The sequence below is a fragment of the Ptychodera flava genome, assembly GCF_041260155.1.
Source record: "Ptychodera flava strain L36383 chromosome 23 unlocalized genomic scaffold, AS_Pfla_20210202 Scaffold_24__1_contigs__length_23054250_pilon, whole genome shotgun sequence".
Taxonomy (NCBI): domain Eukaryota; kingdom Metazoa; phylum Hemichordata; class Enteropneusta; family Ptychoderidae; genus Ptychodera; species Ptychodera flava.
This window is the reverse complement of record NW_027248278.1, coordinates 6606080-6626243: the sequence shown is the minus strand read 5'-3', so window position 1 is coordinate 6626243 and position 20164 is coordinate 6606080. Positions and strand designations below refer to the sequence as shown.

At 39.4% G+C, this 20164-nt stretch overlaps 1 protein-coding gene across 1 annotated transcript; it reads right to left on the bottom strand.

Moving 5' to 3' along the window:
• Positions 1 to 197: 197 nt before the first annotated feature.
• On the bottom strand, positions 198 to 19969 carry LOC139124986 (uncharacterized). The gene is made up of 17 exons (XM_070691102.1): positions 19396 to 19969; positions 18773 to 18915; positions 17896 to 18130; positions 16898 to 17149; positions 15994 to 16189; positions 15313 to 15533; positions 13434 to 13765; positions 10641 to 10718; positions 9550 to 9765; positions 8927 to 9131; positions 7824 to 8048; positions 6696 to 6935; positions 5734 to 5937; positions 4656 to 5014; positions 3804 to 4105; positions 2185 to 2382; positions 198 to 938 (listed from the first exon to the last, which is right to left on the bottom strand). Exons 1-14 carry the CDS (start codon positions 19952 to 19954, stop codon positions 4773 to 4775), a joined length of 3348 nt encoding a protein of 1115 aa, XP_070547203.1. The 5' UTR covers positions 19955 to 19969; the 3' UTR covers positions 198 to 938; positions 2185 to 2382; positions 3804 to 4105; positions 4656 to 4772.
• Positions 19970 to 20164: the final 195 nt, after the last annotated feature.

The window sequence follows — 20164 nt, the reverse complement described above, 5'->3', positions numbered from 1 at the left end:
AAGATTGTCTTACTGCATATATAGGTTTTTCATTCTTTACAGGCGATTGAAGGAATATTTTTATCGGTCGCTCAGCATGTTTTCAGATTACAATGCAAAGTGTCTCATATAAATTGCCCAAAGAATACAAATTTGTCCCTTAGTTGCGAAAATGTGAATGTCGTGAAGAGGAAAAAGTTGATAACAGTAATATATGTGATGTTACTATTCACTGTCACTTCAGTCATAGTGCCCAGTTGTTTTTAATAGTCTATGTACAAAATACAAACAAACAAATGATAACATGCTCGTGTTTATACTCTAACACGATTTGAATTAGCTGCATGTTTTTTTAGCGATTTGGTATTTTCGTTGCAATCGGTGGGTTTTTCATTTAGCTGAAAAGACATCTTGACCATAGCAAATATGGGGGAAATGTTTAATTTAGCAGCATCTTAAATTAGCAAATTTAAACACTCAGCTAAATTAGCTAAACAAGAATGCTAGCTAAAAAGGAGTTGTTTTATTGTAGTCATACTCCTTTCGTTTTTGCAATGGCTTGGCGTATGTCATACAGCCACACAATGTATAATTAGTGGAGAAATCAGATATGCTTTGCTGACAGGCGCATTCATACACAAGGCTGATACAGGTTAATTGTATGTTCACATAGACTCAATCAAGAACAATGTCGTCTTTTGCTTCACTCATTGTATTGCACACATTTTAGATTTCACTGATTTCACCAACATACTCGAAGCCTTGCTGTTTGGTGCACTCTTCGTCAAGATTGTCAAGAATTCGTAGAAATCCACCGTTCCAGAATTGTTGGTGTCCACTTCATTCATCATTTCAAGCAGCTGTTCCTTGGTGGCCCGTCCCCCAGAGTGGCGAATGGCGAGGTCAAGTTCGTCAAGATCCAATTCAGCACTGCCATCTCTGTCATACAGCTTGAATGTCTACAAAATAAATTGTGAAAGCAGCTTCTATTTGAGACCATAGGAATACATGTATGGGGGCGCTGTTCATTGGAAATTATTTTATGCAAATATATGTAAATTAACTGTCCTGAACTCAGAGTGGAATATTGGGTGATACGCTGACCATGAATGTTTAAAAATTACCTCAGCCAAGAAGAAATATATAATGCAACATGCTTAGCTATGCCTCACTTGTTAAATATTTGTTTTGCTCCTGCTATTGCCAAAATAGTAGACGGTCAGAATATAGCCATTTGTTCCTTCAGTGTACACCTGAATCTATAACCATTGGGTTTCATGTGACAATACATTTTGGTATCAGTGGATGTGGACTTCAATAGCAGTGATGTGCGATTGAGTCATTTTTGGCACTATTGGATGCTATATGACCTTTGACGTCACCTCAGACAAAATGCCACTATTTTTTAAAAATATGTATGGTTTTACAATCACTCAGACGCGCATTGAAACAAGACCACTAAAAATAATTCTGCTGGGTGAATATTTCTTTATTTTGTCACGTGGGTTGAGTTTTTGTTCAGTGTGCTTAGCTGATGCATACACTTAACATATACCTAGTGCGCACATAATCTTGCTACACAGTGTACATACAGGCCAAGGGTATTCTGAAAATGCTGTTTTTTCAACTCAATGTAAAATTTACTTTAAAATGTGTATAACAATAAGGTCATTCACAAATACTGATATTATTGTCTACGATCGTACACTTTGGTATTATCCTTGTCTCGGTGACCCAGACTCTCTGCTGGGGCACTGTCGTTTCCGCCTCCGCCGTCCGGGCGGAAGCGACAGCGTCCGCCTCCGCCGTCCGGGCGGAAGCGACAGCGCCCCAGCAGAGAGTCTGGGTCACCTAGACTAGTATTATCCTTGAAGCTGTATATCAAGGACAAAAGTGCTGTATGCAGACTGTCGACAATCGCTTGTACCATTTTCCTCTCTGCAGTAACACTGGGCATGGCTGAGTAAAGGGCCGATGTGTGGCTCAAGCGACCCTTTTACTTTGTGCACTCGCAGTCATGCCTTCGCCATTTCCGACTAGTGCCTTTGGTGCTATGCTCGCGACCCCCCACTCCCATATGTGCAAGAGACTCCTAGGGAGAGACTATACCAATAATAGAAAAGAAAAGACACAAGAGACTGTCAACAGTCTATGCTGTACGATGTACTTTGATATAAACCCTGATGTTATGTGAATGTTACTGACCTGTAAAAGTTTATTGACATCACTGGCACTTTTTCCTGTCATCCTCACGGCTTTGTCGATATCTGGCACCCATCTGACTTGCTTGGCCTGAAATGAACTTTTCAGATTAGCCCCAACGCCCTTCCTCTGACCTTTGACCGGTTGTCTATAGCAGCCATTCTTGACCTGACGGTGACTCATCAAAAACCCCATATTGACCTGAAAGCAAGACCAAACCTCCGTGAGTATCTTCATTCATCTGTCCGTAGCTGGGAAACAGTGATCACAGACAACAAAAAATGAAAGTGTCATCATATTTTACTGGGCTGTGCAAAATTTGCAGAAGATCAATGTAAAATCACTGACATGACGGAGATCCATTAATTTAATGAATATTCAGAGAGACGGCTGTCCGTGTTATCTCTGAGTATTCATTAAAGTAATGGTTCTCCGTCGGCGATGTTACATTGATCGTCTGTAAATTTTGCACAGCGCAGTAAAATGTGATGACAGTACTTCTTAGCCCTTTCACCACCAAACTTTGGTACAAACCCCTCGCTCTCAATGGCCTGGTTGGACCCATATAAAGGATAATGGGGGTGACAGGGTTAGAGGCCCTTCTTAAAGGAACAAATCGCTCATGAATTTGTTGTTTGACTTCTTCAAGCGTAACCTGTTGAAATACTGGTCAATTGTCCTCAACCTCAAGTCTGCTTGCAGCCAGACAGGATTAAATATTCCCTCAAACAATTTATGGTCTGTACCAAAAAATCAAGTAGGCGAAATACGGTAACGAATGAGAGTTGCTACTTTTGAAATGGTATTTAAAGGGATACAGTCGTCGGAACTGCGCTTCAAAGGTTGCATGGGACCCAAACGACCAATGTAAACACTGTAGCCAAGGTAAGATGGTGGTTGATGAAAGTTAAAGGCTCGATAGCTGTATCTTTTTCGCATTTTTTTGTAATTTGACTTCCAAACTAAAACAAGTTCATGGGAATGTACTCATTGAGGGGTGTTTATACACGTACCGGTATAATAAACTGTCCAATGAGATTAGTTGTGCAATTTGAGCAAGATCAATAATAAATGTTTGCCCAAACATAAAATGGCGCTTCATGCAAATAAAGCAAAAACACAGTATGTAGTGCATATATGCATTGGAATCTTCACAGAAACAACAGAGTAGTCAAATATAATGCATAGTGCTGAATGTTTTCCACTGGGACACCATATGCTATGTTTTCTTTGTAATATTACCAATTTTAAAAATTGTGGGAAATCAAAATAATCAGTTAAAATTTAAATTTACCTGTCCAATTTTCAATGGTAAAAGACTATATCCTTTAAATTTGTAGAATTTAAAGAAAACCAAAGAAAAAAGAACGCCTTTTTCAGGTCGACAATTTCAAGAGCTACAGCTACAGGGGCTTTAAAGCATGTCTGCCATAATCTACATCGTATAATTTAAATGTTGCAGCTATGATGATAAGGTGCATCTAGATATCGTGCATGAAATACATTGTTTGTAAACAAGGAACTCGTGCAGGCGCAGTCCCGACGATGGTTTCCCTTTAACATATTCAATGCTAAAATTACCGAACATACTCCATCAGAAAAGCAGTGAAACATGTTCCTACCGCATGATCAACGGCGACTTCCACTGGCGTTTCAAGCATTTGGTAACTTCCCGCCAAGGTCTGTCCGTCTGCGGACAGCGTTGCAGTGATGATAAACGTCTGCGGTAGTATTCCGATTTTCACACTGCCGCTGACATGCAACGTGGATCCCTGGAAGAAGGAGTGCTCATCCAGCGGGAACTCAATGGCACAGAACTTGGCCAGGATGAGGGTGCCGTTGAGTTTGTTGCCATCCATGGACGTGATGTTAATGGCAACCTCTTCTACATCATCGCCATCTCCAACAGTAAGTAACCATTCGCCTACAAAAAATGAAAGCAAAATGTTTTGGTGTCACGTTCGTCTGCTCCAATGGTCTTTGGTACTTGCTTAGGTGGGTGCTACCACTCTCTCCGGCCATATGTACAAGATACTGTATACAAAATACAATTCGGGGTAGCAAACAGTGTTATATTTACAGTCGTGGTACAGATCTTTATGGTGTGTTTTTGCTTTGGACATTTATTGCCACGATATACAAAATACTTAATGTTAGTGCAAACGAATCGAAAAGAGAACCTGTTTACTTGTCAAAATGTCTCTCTGATCAATTTGTGCAATTTGTCTTTATGCCAGGCTCCTAACAATGCATTCAACTCTACACAACAAGTAATTCCGTGGAAAATCACAACTTTCTGGATAAGAAAACTCAGTAGAGATTATTGGCATTGCCATGCCTTCTGTACTTTTGTTGTCTGGTCTAAAGACCAACTCTGAAATGACATGGCACTGCCAGGATCGGCAATTGTGAGGAAGATTGGTATTTCTTGATTCTCTACTTCAGTGTCATTGAAATTCAAACGATGACGTCACCTGTTAGATCTGACACTCTGCCGTAGCCATTCACTTCACATATCATGTCAATCAGTGTCGTCAGCTTGGCCTGGTATTTCTTCTCGAAGCTCTTCAAGTCGGTCGGGTCGGCGGATTTCAGGTTGGAGCTATCCCTAAAGTCCACCCAGGACACATCCGACAGCTCTCTGGCCACTGTGTGGGGTAAGAGACTGCCCTTGTAGTGGCTTGACACCAGCTTTTTGCGCGGATCGGATGTGTCATGTGTTTCGGGCAGGATGACCGGAATGACCGTGCGGCCAATATCACGCGCCATCCGGACTTCTTAGTACACAGTGATGATGCCAGATAGTTCTCCGATATTGCAGACACCACACATCCTAAAAACACAAACACAACATCAATATGTTCTGTCGTTTCTTGTTGAACCCCTTGATCTGATTTCACAAAGTATTGCTATGAAAGTTTCGTTGAAAAACTACGGTAATGTTCTTCTAAAATATAATATCACTTGCACGTAACAGGGTACATATTGAGTTGAATTTTAAACATTTTATAAAGGTATACAGTCACCTGTAATCTAAATACGCCCATATATGGTCAAAGGGGCGTTCCTTGGTATTCAAAATGCCCATGTGAGGGCGCTGTTTTCAAAAAGCGGCCACCCGCTTAAAATCTTAGATTGGTTAGATTTTCTCTTTCCATGGTAAGCTTAACTGTGGCAGTATACCTTTAATGCTACAACTGCCATTGCTTGTAAACATTTTCTTTTCTATCAAACTTGAAAATACAGTAATTTCATAAATGAGCGAGACGTAACCGACAGAAATTATAAAATTTACATAATTTGTCTAAACGAATAACAATTAACATGATTGGTGACTAGTCGATTTTCGTATTGACTAGAAACACAGTACTTCTGCTTAAATAGTTTACATCAAGTTGGAATATGTTTTGCGAACCAAATCACACATTACAAAACTTAATTTATCATGGCTGGTGATGTCAATATATTTAGGCGCTTATCATGTTACCTACCACCTGTTTTGCGTCAAATGTGAAGAAGAACTTACACCTGTCAATTTTTTTCTGATTTTACCTGATTTTCTGACAGCTCGTGTGATGTCTTCACTCCAGTTGACGCCGACTTCCATTCTACGGTCTCTCCAAACCACGATGTGATGTTTCTCCAGGTACTCCTGCAGCAAGTCCACCCACCGAGCATCCCAGCTACGATAGCTGATCATGACGTCATACTCACTCAAGTGTTGGCTTCGAGCTTCTTCTTCCAGACTCTCAAGACCTACCAAACAAAGAGAATTGCTCAATTTCGTAACATTTATCGTCTTGTGGGGATGGGATATTAACTGTTCTTAATTTCTAAAAATCAACTCTGGATTTCTTATAAAGTATCGAGACCTCGAATACATTGATAAGTTTTTGTCACATTTATCGTCTTGGCTGTAAATATGAACTACCTTTTATGTGTAAACTCAGAAGAAGCAAGTTCTTTTGGTTATCATGTTAGCGAGAAAATGGCCCTTACAAACTTCTGAGACGAACATTTTAATCACCCAGCAATCATATCATGTGATCTGGACAGGAAGGCATTATAGATATATTTGCAAATGATTTGGACAACGACAATTTAGGGCTGAACTGGTAGATCTTTATAGGAAAAAACCACCTCAAAGATCACGTGATCCGGTGCTTGACCAACTTTTTCAAGGTTCGATTAAGATAGCTGAAAGACTTTAACTTTGCCTCAAGGAAATTTCAAACCAATTCTCTTTCAAAATCTAGAACAAAAATTACAGGTGCAAATTTTGGTACCAGAGAAACAAATGACCTAACATTTACTGATAATAATTCTAACTGGCCACCATTCCCATGTTATCTCACTGGGGTAAATTATTTTAGATCTTCACAGAAAGACGATCGCGAAAATTTAATCTTCTTCAAAAGATTCAAAATGAGCCCAGGAAAAGCATTGTAACAATTTGAGACTTTGAAAATCTGTTCCCCGAGGCGCATTCTACCTCCGAGTTCAACTTTACTCACCATCAATCAGCCCACTCATATCGTTCAATAGAAACATAACACGCCATTCTTTCCTTCTCTCGAAGTCAAGGTCAAATTCAAACCGAGTCTGGCCTATTTTCCGCCCTCCAGTGGACATTGCTCGCTTGCCGACCAATTTGGCCGAGTTTTTGATGTACTTTCCCTCGTTGCGGGCGTGATCAGCAGCCTCGGTAAGGAACACTGTCTTGGGGTAGTTGCCTTGCGCAGTAGGCGTTAGCACTGGTAAAGTAAGATACAATAGGTATAAAGATTTTTAAAGTTCTTGGTCATAGAAGATAAATTTAAGTCAAAGCAATTGTGTCACAGACATGAACTGACTTCGTCTTTCGTGCAGTTAATCATTTACTATAGAATGCATAAACGGAGGGTGTAGCAAGAATCGTATTGCCTGATAAAATTCCGAGTTGTCAGTTGATCACTGAGTTGTCTGCTGGCAATGTGTATAGCATTGTGGATCATTGCATTGAAATATGTATCCAGGGATATTTTGCAAGATTAAGCTGTTACTACCATTTTGAAAATAATTTAAAAATTGGCCAGAAAGCTATTTCTATTAGCATGGGAGACGACAATTGGCTTGCATGTCCATAGACTTACAGCTATGCATGCCTATTTGAACAGGAAAATAAACAATTTTGTTAGCTAAACTAGCTCATTTATATTATCTAACGTGTTGTTTTTTGGAGACAAACGAATATGGGAAAACGAACTGATGGAGATTGCCAAGAGCCAGTCCCTTAAAGGGGCAGTTCCCAATCCCTGGTTCTCGCATAGTACTTGTTGACATTGGGTATTTACATGGCGTTAGTCTTTTGTTATTGAAATTTATATCAAGTCGGTCAATTTGCTTTTAGATAAAGCTGATAATTCAACATGCCCCTTTAATCCTTTGACTGCTGTAATTTTTCCCACAAAAATTTTAATGCAACATTTTACCAATTTTTGTGAATTTTTCTGTAAGTTTTTTTCACAATTTTGGACCAAATGGATATCACCTTTCATCGGGTACAGTTTTTTATCAAATTTTGTCAGAAATCATAAAAATTGACTGTGGTATATTTTATAAAGGTGACAAAATAGACTTTGGCGCTCAAAGGGTTAACCTACACTTTAGAACACCATCATAATCTTTCTTCTCCAACACTTCATAGTACGCCTGGACCATTTTAACAGCTTCAGGGGGCGCTGTTAACTGCTGATTGCTCTTCTTGATTGTTCTGTTAAGACTGGTGGCGTACTGCGTAGCTTCGACTTTCTTCCGAGGGGATAAGCCTTTTGACACGTACAGAAATCCTAGCAGGCGTACGCCATCTTCGTGTCTGTTGATGCGAGCTGCAAAAACGTGTCAAAATCGTGCATGAATTTTATTTTCCTGAAACAATGTGGCCTAGGTGAGAGCGATGGTTGTGACACGAGGTTTTTTGAGTCATTATATTTTGTGTATATTAATCAATTACATACACGTTTTCTAGCCAGAGCTTTTTAAACATATATAAAGCGAGTATCTTAATCTTGATTTCTTTTATGGCGCGTTGCATTTAAAACATTCTCAGTGCGATTTACAACAAAATGATCAAATAAAAGGATAAAAGCAAGATTCAAAGTCAAGGTCAGAAAAAGCTACATTTACATGCCCATCACAGAAACAACGACAATTACGAATAAAAAGATAAGTGTTGAGTTTAATTTTGCAACCATCCAATGTTTGAACCGCTTGAATATTTAATGGCAGAAAATTTCATAAATGGAGTGAACAAACTGAAAAAGTCCGATCGATCAGATTGGTCACTGGGGGTGAAAGTTCAGAAGGTAGGGACTTTTCGAAGGATGCACTTTCGTAAGCCTTGTCGGGAGTTTTTTCTCAGTTTCAAGTGATCAAATTGATTTCTCCTTCTATTAGATTCCCATTAAACGAACTGTTAACTCCTCGGTCACTCAAATGATTAGCGACAGCATTCCCGGCTTTGACTTATTACAGTGATTCATATACTGTATCACTTCATACAATATTTAGACAATTTTGGGACCAATCCTGACGGGTGTAGCATGCTAGCAGGGTACGCTTACCCATTACGGACACCTGGTACCACCACTAACTATCAGTGGTTCAGGATGGTCCTACTTAAATCATAAACTTCCCATGGACCAAATGACTATTTGACCCGTTTAATGTCATATATAAACACACATTTTAGGTCTTCTAAACATACCTGCAATGGTACAAAACTGTTTGGTCTCCTTTGCCAGGCCTGGGTGATACACCAGCCGCCCATTGCTGATAACTGCCGGCACAACTCCGTCGCCTGAAATCACAGTTGCAACAGCGCCACCACTCTGCGAAATACCGATGATGGAGTTTGCAAACTGGTATATGCCGCTGATGCCTTCGTTACTGTAGGTTGCAATCAGTTTGTACTGAAAGAATGATAAAAGTATGAACATTTTCACACGTACATCTTGTTTCTTATGGGCAAATAATTTGATTTTTTCTCAGTCTCTGTGAAACATTTTCTCTTTCGATCTAGTTGTCTCTCTGCATGTACGCACACACACATACATACATACGTACATGCGTACGTACGTACATACATACATACATACATACATACATACATGCATACATACATACATACATACATACATACATACATACGTACATACATACATACATACATACATACATACATACATACATACATACTGCTCTTAGGTTCTGTCTATACCGACACATTATCTAATTGTATCATGTTTACGAACATGTTTAATTCCATAGTTTTTTACAATTTAGAATTCCAGTCGATATTGTAACATGAGTTCACAACATAAATATTACCTTTCGTCTTGTGACCTTGTTTATGTATGTACCGAACATGACGTCATTGGTATCGTTGACGTGGAAGGTGAATCTGGCCGAAGCACTCCATAGTTTGAGCTGATAGGTCTGCGTGTCCATCTTGCCTTTGAGGCCGATGTTGGCGAAATCATTGGCCATGATAACTTCGTTTGTAGCTTGGTTGAAATATATGAATATCATGGCTGGACGGTTGGCCTTTAACGAACAAAGTGCAACGCAACTTTTTAAATAAATAATTACACATTGTAAAGACAATAATGCTTTGTAAGTACGCCGCATATCGCCTAAATCTGTACAAAAGGGTGAGGGCACTGACAAAATTTTAAAATCTCGAAAGCATTTTAATTTTGGAAAGTTGATTTTGAGATGTGGCGAGGACTTTGTTTGAATTCAAAAGCGACTGATATCAACAAATTGACTTTACGGAGGTGTGTACTTTTTGTGCATTCGAGCCACTGGATCGTTTTGACGGCAGTACTAAGAGCATGACTGAAGATTGCTGGACCTGCAGCAATGGTCAAGTTTACAAATCAGCAAAATCCTACGGGGACCTATTTTATAAGCTAATTAAGGGAGGGCACCTAAGAGAACCAAAATACTCGCAGTCGGGACGATTTGGCCCGTTAATGTGTTAAAAGGTTCGACTTCTAACGCCATGACAGGCATTGGAAGGTACCTCTCGCACTATACTTGAGTAGAAAACTCCTGACTTATATGTGAATGAATGAATGAACGAACGAATAAATGACTGACTGAATGAATGCAGAATGAACGTTAACTTTCTGCTTAGACAGGGCGCGCTTTGTCAATGATTTTATACTTCAAAGTTTAATGTTTGGGAACAAGTACCATAATATCGTATTTAGATCTTGGAAGGGTGAACCAACGGTCAAAATATTGTTGACACCACCGTCATGCATTGACACACTCACGTGACTTAAAATTCAAAAACTATGAGCTTCTTTAAAAGGCAAGCTTGTTTCTAATTCAAGACTAAAATATATGAAATTTTGAAATTGACACAATCATTATTGTGTTCACTATTCTCAGGATCGATAACGATTCCTTACCATCAAGTCGTGACCAGATATGTTTTCTATTTCACCTTCGCTGTAATCACCATCATAGGCTTCACCGCCGTCGTCTGCCTGCAAGAGAGCCGAAGTCATAAATGTGACAACGTTCTCGCGATGTCATTCTCAAGTGATATTTTCAAAGGCTACCGGATGAAAGAATGTCTAAAAAACCATGTTCATTTTGATTTTTTTTCTTCGTTCTCAGGCATCCCTGTTAAAATATTCTAACGGGAGGAAAGCGCGCACCTCAAGACTGAAAGTTTGAACCTTTCCACGAAACTTTCCCCCAGGAAAGTTTGAACCATACACAATCATGGATACATATTTCAGTTTTCAAGTAATTTTCCCTATTATGAAAGGGTTGCATAAGATTCAAAAACGTGACTATCCGAGTGATGTGTGATGCAAGGTATAATTCCGAAAAAAAATGTCTAAAATTTATACCCTAGTTGAAATTCAAAGCGGTCGCCATGCACTGCGTTATATCTACGTATTTTACATTTCAAACAACAACAACAACAAACAAACAACATTATTTTACTCCACGGCCTTCAAGTTGAACCACTACAAACAACAGTCAAGAAAAGTATCCTAAACATTTGACGTTTCGAAAAAAACCGCCCCAGAGGCGCATTCTACCTATAATTGCGTAAGACATGAAAGCGAGCCATGTGATAAAAATCTCAGAAAATTATACAAACTGGAAAGTCACTCTAGGGGTTAACTGATTAATATACATATCTCTGATGGAATAACTTCAATTATATCATACCAGTATATTGATGGCGCAAATACAGCGATCTAATTGGAACACGATTGGAACTAATTTGGGACAATTGGATTTTCATATTTTTCAAATGTTCGTTGCCCTATAGCTTAATGTTGCGATATTACAAATTACTTATAAAAACAAGTGTGTAACTTAAAAGAACAGCAGACGAGGTTATATTTGCAGATCAAAAAGACATTACTTCACCATCCGATTATCCCAAATTAGTTCCAATCGTGTTTTGGTTGAGACGAGAAAGGACCGTGGTATATTGGCGATATACCACGGCTGTCATATGCGCGAGCTCTCAGCTTGAGCAAAAATCTGTTTTTGTTATTCCTCGCCAGAATTTCAATATACTGTTATGATATAATAGCAATAAATCACACCCAGCAACGGTATACCACGAGATTTTGACCAGTTCGCTCCATATATGCGCTCGCTATCGCTCGTGCATTATGTCGTGGACTGGTCAAACTCGTGGTATACCGTCGGTGGGTGTGCTTTATTGCTTAAATATTTCACCTCGATAAAATCTGACCGTGCTAATGAATGTAAAGTGTGCACGGATGGTATTTCAGGTTCTGTTCACACAGTAGGGCCGCGTTCAATATTCATTGAGTAAAACTGTTCATAATGTACCAAACATTCATCTTAAGGGACTGGACATAAATTACAGGGGGGTGGGCCGGTGTTTTTCGAAACACCGCTGCGTCAAAAATAATGACCCTTCAAAAGTTCATGCACAAAAATTAGTGACCCTCCCCCTTATCCGTGCATGAAATAAGTGACTCTCCCCTGTTACTCAATACCCCCCAAAGAAACCCCCAATGCATTCAAGACCATCTTCTGACTTGCTATACTTTTGAAGTCCCCTCCCAAAAGGAAGGCAAAATGCCGCCGATATAACGCTTTGTCCAAAAAATATCAAATCATATGTGTGTGATAATTCATGTAAATGTACTTTGCTTGAAGTGGCAGATAAAAAGTGCATGCATGTACAAAAAATGTAATTTTTAGATTTCATCGATAATGTCGATTCACTATGCATGGCAGCCTATGATGAAACTATGAATATTTTTTTCCCAATACAAAACTAGGTAAATCTGTGCATTTATGTACACCTAATTATTAGTATTAATGTTCATGACTAGACTACAGTGGTTTCAAGTCAATGGTTGTGCAAGAAATTTGATTTTGGAATTTCACCGAAATGTTGATTCACTATACATTGTAGGCTAAGAGGAAACTACAAATAACTCATAGGTTATCTGATCCTAAATTGTTATTCAAAAGTTGTTCAACCTGAAGCTTCCAGTTGTTATTGATGACATTTTGCACTATTCTGAATAGTTTGTATTCTGTCGATGTCCTCAAAAAATGAAAAATGTACATAGTTTTACAGCTTCATGAACATTTGACACCGACCTATACCCAATGTATTGTCAATGGGAGAATGATATCAAATAAGTGATCTCCCAAATTGTTATTGAAAGCGTCATTATAGGGGACAGTTTATATGTACAATAGAGGAGTTGGATAAGTAGAAATCATGACAACTTAAATCAATGTGGCTGCTTGGCTCATCAATACATTGCTTATTATACCCTTAAACTTGCGCCCGAAGGCGCATCCGATTCGCGCCGAAATGGAAATGACAGAAAATGAAATTGCCAGGAGATGTTTTCTTTTTTCAGTATTCCATATTCTTTAATACGTGCACATGCAATTTCAGCTTTGATGCATAAAAAAAGGTGACCCTCCCCCATAGGCTTGCACAAAATTTTATGACCCTTCAAAAATGCTTGCGCGAAAAATGGCGACCCACCCCCAAAAAACACCGGCCCACCCCACCCCCTGTAATTTGTGTCCAGTCCTTGACTTTGCCCAATCTCTTGTAATATCACTGATATTCAAATTTGACGAAAATCAATCGCGAAATATTTACTCATTTGAAGCAGCCACGAAGCCGCCCTCCAGTGCTACTGTTGTGCCGTTATTCCTGTAAAGTAGCTTACCTTGCCTGGTTCGTAGTTGTAAATGTCGGTGAACTTTGTTTTGTTGCTCTCGCCCTCACCGATGTATTCTAGTTCCCACAGTCCTGTGAGGTAATAAATAGGTGGCTCGGTGTACTTTTTGATCCCTCTGACCAGCCCATGGAAATTGGAGTGGTGGCGCTCCAGAGTGGTGTCCGGCGTCTGGTTGAGCCTGGCAAGAGCGTTCATCAGTTTGATTCTTAGGTTCTGGTCCTTCCAGCCTGCCTCGCCGAAGATGGCGAACCAGCTGTCCAGACCGATGTTGAAGATGGGCTTCTCCTGCTCTGCCGCTTTGCTGATGACGTCAATGAGATCTGCAATATAGGTGTTAACAGCGAGAGACAACATCAGCTGATTTCTTTCACACTCAAACCATCACTTATGGAAGACATGTCGGTTCATTCTCTTCAAGGTAGAATGCACCTTAGGGATATATTTTTTTTCAATTCTTTTCTGATCTACCACTTGTGAGGGTTCATTTTAAAGCTCTTTGAGTAAGGAAAATTGTAACCGTCTTAGTTTTTCAAAAATCAAACTTTCTTTTTTTCTCTATAGAGTTAACACAGGGCTGGCGGCCATTTTCAATTTCAAATATCGGTAAATATCATGAAATGTATTTCTCTAGTACTTAAATTCACACGGTGGTGTTCTTGATTTTGAAAGATGAAGGTTTGAAAGATTCAATTAGGAAAGTTTGGGCAAAAGTTTAAGTCCTTCACGTTCGAGGCCCATGCTACGATGCTCATGTACTGAAAAGACAACAGTTTAATTGCCTGCACTCATTCTAAGTATGAGTCCCATAGAAAGGTCAACAAACTCCTGAAGCACAGGAGACAATATCCCTACAAGCAGATTGCACTTTTATGGTACAGGGACAAAGTCACTATCTTTTAAAACCTTTAGGTTACTTTTGTTTCATGTCAGAAATTACTAATTGTTCAGCCGACTGAAACATGCTGACTTGACAATCATCAGAGCTTTGCGCGTGCACACACACCACTCACTTTATATACTAAGACATAATTTCTGGTAGGTGCCATAAATTATGTCATCAAAGCATTTACTGCCCTATCTATTTGCAAGCAGGGTGGGAGTAGAAATCTGACGACTGACAATTTAGCATGTTTCAGACAGTAGAAAAACCCGATAGATGCTTACTGGGAACGAAACTAACCAAAACGATGTCAGATTGAAGAAAATAGGGATAACAAGTCATCGCTGATGACACAGTCCCCGCTCGCACCATTAATTGACATGCACATGCACACTACAATACAATGTCTGTGTGCCAAGTTTGGACGAAATCGGTTCAGGGATAGTTGAGTTATGGTTCAAAAACATGAAAAATTCGCAACGAAATGGCCGCACAACCACCATATTGAATCGTATCGCAAAATAAATTGGCGTGCATATGTATGGCACAGTACTTTATCTTTGCACAAGAAAATCGGGTCAGGGGTGACAGAGAACGGACGGACGGGACCCAACCTATAAGTCTTATTAAACGAGTGTTTTATCACTGTAATGACGTCACTTTTAGAGTAATAGGCTGTATCTCATATCTCATAAATGATTTTTCATAATTTTTCTTGCATACCTCGGAATCAAACTACATTACCGAAATTATGTTTTTTTTTCCAGTGAGCGCTTTCCTCCAGTGGTTTAAAGGATCATTCCACAGCTAGACTGCTTAATACTTTTCAATCAAAGGTATATAACATCAACGGCTTCGTTTGTATTTCAGAAACATCCATGACTATGTGACAAGGCGGCCGCACATCAATACAAAGTCACAACGACAAAGTTACAGGGGAAAAATTTCGAAATGCGGGTGCATTCATGTTTGAACATTAGGCCCTGCCTGGTCTTTCCTGTGTGCGCGCTGACAGCAGAACTATGATCGTTCTGGCTTTGTCTGCCTTGGAGATATCCATGGTAACCGACTTTATGCCCATTTCGTCCAGATTCCGCATCAGTTTCTCTGCCTTTCCTTTCTCGTGTTTGGTGCAGCAGATGAGGGCGCCATACTCGTCCGACTCCAGTGGTACGTAGACGTGTGGCTTGAACGGAATAGGCAGTTGCCTGTGGAGTACAGAGTCAAAGAGAGTATAGGGTGAGAAAATTGGTTTGAGGTAAATTATAAAAATTGAACTGCAAGTTGAAGACTGGTTAAAGTGCCAGTAATGCAAACTTTGCTGATTTTTTCACTTTTTGTTCTTCATGTCAACCATGATTTCTTATTCTACTTCCCAAAGCATGTTGAGATACACAGTATTCAGCTTGTCAACTCAGCCTGTACATGTGTAGACTGCATTGTTACTATTGACGAGTAAATTCTATACATTTTGCACACATACAAGACGCTATGTTGACAACCTTAAAAGTGAATGTTTCAAAATTCTTTTGGACTTGAATAAGTCCTTGCAATTTGCATACAAAAATGAAAATTATGACAAAAGTAAATGTTAGCATTACTGGCCCGTTAACCTCTCCTCCTCAAACTGCTTGGATATGTTAAATTCCAGAGGAAACTGTGACTGACCTATCGGCTTTCAGATTGTACAGCGCCATCAGTTCACTTTCATCACCGTGTGACTTGGCGCTGTTGATGTAATCCTGCTGGAGCTGATCACGTTCAAGTTTGGCGTGCATATTCTGCTCTGTCACACCGGTAGTATCCACAAACACGAACAGTCCTTCTATCATCGTACCCTTGACCTCGTCATCTGAAGCTTTTCCTGTTTTCATACAAAGTAATATATAATAAATAACACATATCATAAATAAATATTTGTTTTTGTGGCAACATTTTGAAACCAACTCAGAGCGTTTGTTTAACAACGTTGATTGATCAACTTTGATAATGTGCAGCTTTTCTGATATCAATGCTGACAAATCTACGTTATTAAACAAACGCCCTGAGTTGGTTTCAAAATGTCGCCACCAAAACAAATATTATCTATCAAATTTTAACACCACCTACTAATAGAATATAGTACGTCTCAAACATATAAACGACAGTGTGGGGCTAATAATCATTTCACTTCTGGATACATGAAACCTAAGTAAATAACATATATCATTACTTTGTACTTGAAGTAATTTTGTGTTATTATTTATAACGCTCTGCTTTTGGCATCTATCGCTGTAATTTCTCACGAGGACATCTGTATGTATATATATATATATATTATATTATATTATATATTATATATATATATATATATATATATATATATATATATATATATATATATATATATATATAGCTATTGATTGATTGGTTGATTGATTGACTGAAGTAGAGCATATATATATATATATATATATATATATATATATATATATACAGAGAGAGAGAGAGAGAGGAGAGAGAGAGAGAGAGAGAGAGAGAGCTATTGCCTATTGATTTATGATTGATTGATTGAAATAGAACAAATACTTACCGAAAATGGTCCACGAATAATACTGGTGATTGGACGTGATCGTAATTTGTCTGGATATGTCGTCGTAGAAAGCAATTTGGCGGACTCCGCAAGCCCAGCTGTTTTCCAAGATGACGGTGTTACCACCACGATGAACCATGCCGATATAGTGAACCACGTCAGAGTCGGTGTAACTGACGCGGTAGACCCCTGAAAGTCCAACTCTCTCCAGTGTTGCGTTGAATAAACCAACGGACTTGCTTTCTTGAGCTCCTGGTGGGAAAATTAAGTCGTCAAACGTCAATCCGCCATTGATTACAGGGCAACTGTGTTTTGGTACCAGTAGTAAAGACAGAGATACATTCATACATGTTCACTTACCAACAAGAACCTACCTACCCACCTCCCTGCCTGCCTACCTATCTGCAATACATACATCGATACAAACATAGATATATACAACACGAGTGGAACTAATTTGAGATAATTGGATCTTCATATGTTTTAAATATCTCATGCAGTGAAAGTGTTTGGTGCCCTACAGCTGAATGTTGCAAAATAACAAATTACTCATAAAAACAAGTGTGTAACTTAGAAAGGAAAGCAGATGAGTTTACATTTGCAGGTTAAAATGACCTTACTTCTCCATCCAATTATCCCAAATCAGTTCCAACCGTGTTATACAAAGATTATACATACATAATAAAAAGGTACATACATAGATATAAATACGTGGATATACTTACAGATACGTGTATACAGAGATACATACATACGTACGTACGTACGTACGTACATACATACATACATACATACATACATACATACATACATACATACATACATACATACATACATACATACATACATACATACATACATACATACATACATACATACATACATACATACATAGGTGTATGTACGGGAGAGGAAGATTTGCTGACTTTCAATACAATGCATAGATATAAGAGAAAGAGAATAAGAGAATAAAAAGGCAATTTGAGGATGTGTCCCACCTCTTCCCGGTACATCACTTTTCCCAGCATCCGTCCTGTCGACATAGTCGCCCTCAAGTCGATATCCTTGGTTGACAACGACAGCTGCGATCTCACCGACCATCATGTAGTCATTCTCGTGCCAATTTCCTTCGTTGTTTTGAGTCCACTCTCCGCGGTACTTAAATTTCAAATGCACGACATCTCCGCTGATATCACCGCTTACATCCCATTCAGCCGCGCAACGACCTGTAATCTGTCGGGTTTGAGTGAGAGATTATCAAAAGTCAATAACCATTTACAATTTGAATTCCGTTTCAATGTTAAACTATGGCTATTACCGATAGCCCAGTCAGTGTTATGTATACATTTTGTCTACCTGACCGTTGCTCTGTATTCAACGCTACGTCAATGCTCTGTCAAACTACAGTTTCACTGTCGTTCGCGAAAACGGCAACATTCGACGTCATGCTCCTAGCAAAGTTGTGAATCGAAAAACAATTGTGTTTCTTCACACCTTATATCACGCCAATTGTGGTCATATTGTCTTATATGATAACTAACCCCTCTGAGACCAACAGTCTTTAGATCTATTGAAAACTAACAGTTTAAATACACAAACAAACAATTAATGGTGTTTTGATGGACTGTAGTACAGTGAGGTTTTGTGCCTGCTATTTTAGTCAGATGATAAGGTGTGAGGTGATAAAAAGTACGTTTTATGCCAGTCAATTGAAAAAGTCGAGAAGTAAAATAACAAGGCTATATTAAGTTCACTTTGTACTCGCTACGCGCTATCGCCCATGCACGTGTGAAGCGGTTTAATCTCGGTGTATAATATACCCGTCGCTGGGGGCGCTATGTTCTCCTACAGATCAAAAACGAGGTAGACTGTCACCTTAGTCCCATCTTGATGAAGAAGCAGTATAAAATCTTTGACTTTACTCTGTCCTGATCGTTGGTCTTTGACGATAGCTTGACAACACCATGTACCGCTGACACACCAATCGTTTTCACCTCTGGTGTATCGACGAATCAAATCTGAAATGGAAAATACCCAAAGATTTAGGATAGTTGTTGAATCATTCCTTTTGCCTTGATCATCGGCTTAAAACTTTGGTCCTGGCAGTCGTCATTATCATCATCAGCAGCAGCAGCATCGTCGACATCATCGCCATCACAGTATCCTAATGAAGACCATCACCGCCTTAACATCATCTCGTATACCAGTTGCTTAGGTCTATTATATCATTATAGCATCTTCAAATTCTGGCGTGAAACGTCAAAAAGTCTAGTTTTTCTCTAGCTGAGAGCTCGTATTCCGACCGTGTGCATCGCTCGAAAATAGCAAAGTCATTTTCACGTATCGACCAATCAGAGTGTTGTATCTGAGCCATCAATGTACTTGTATGATAATTTCACTAATTATTGACGCAATCACCTGCCCAGATGACAAAATATTAAGCGACCACTGTCGCTAGAGACAATCGTGTAAACTTGAATGCTAAAATTTCATTTTACCTGCTAATTCGTTGACAGCAGCGCAGAGCGCTTTTGGTAAAGGGTCGCCAAAGGATGAAAGGTTGATAAATGACGTATTTGACAGTGAATATGCAATATTGTCCGGTATCCTGTCCAGAAATCGAGCGGTACATCCGGGTTTCACGACGGGAACAATGACGGTTTCGTTCATGTTGAATCTTTCAGCCGCCCTAGTTAGGTGGCGCACCACGTTCTCGTCTCTCGAAGTGCTCTCGCTGAAAATCAACAGGAAAATCCTGGCGTCGTGCGCTTTATCGACATCCGAGGTGACTTTAAAACCACGCTTTGTTAGCACCTCCGCCAGTTTCTCCGCGAACGGCATGTCCTCGCTGGTCGCCACGATGCTAGCCTCGTACTCGTCACCTTTGAGCGGCTGACCTGACCACACCGGTTTTTTCAACGACTTGGCTTTCTGTTCCATGTCGAACCGCTTTCCCTGGGGTAGTAACTCCGACGTCAGCATGTCCTGCCACATGTCTTCAGGATCTGAAAGGCAGGAAGAGACAAAATATGATAAATTTGCTGGTTTCAAGTTCATGAGGCCCTTGTGTAGTAGCCACCATCTATCATAATCAATATCGAAGGTACCGTATGCGCTAAGTCTATAACCACTTTGATTTTTAAAATTACATCAGATGTAACTTTGATTCAAGTTTCATTAATTTCGTTATGTTTGTCAATTGGTTCTGTGAAGTCCATCGTTACGTGTACAAGTACATTGTAATCGTCGACAACTGAGGTATCTGTT

Coding starts and splice junctions, on each gene's coding strand:
- LOC139124986 (XM_070691102.1), bottom strand. CDS start 19,954: ATGAACTTGAAACCAGCAAATTTATCATATTTTGTCTCTTCCTGCCTT. Junction 10,719..13,433: donor ACAACTACGAACCAGGCAAG/GTAAGCTACTTT, acceptor GCTCTCTTGCAG/GCAGACGACGGCGGTGAAGC. Junction 9,132..9,549: donor ACAAGGTCACAAGACGAAAG/GTAATATTTATG, acceptor TCATTCTTTCAG/TACAAACTGATTGCAACCTA.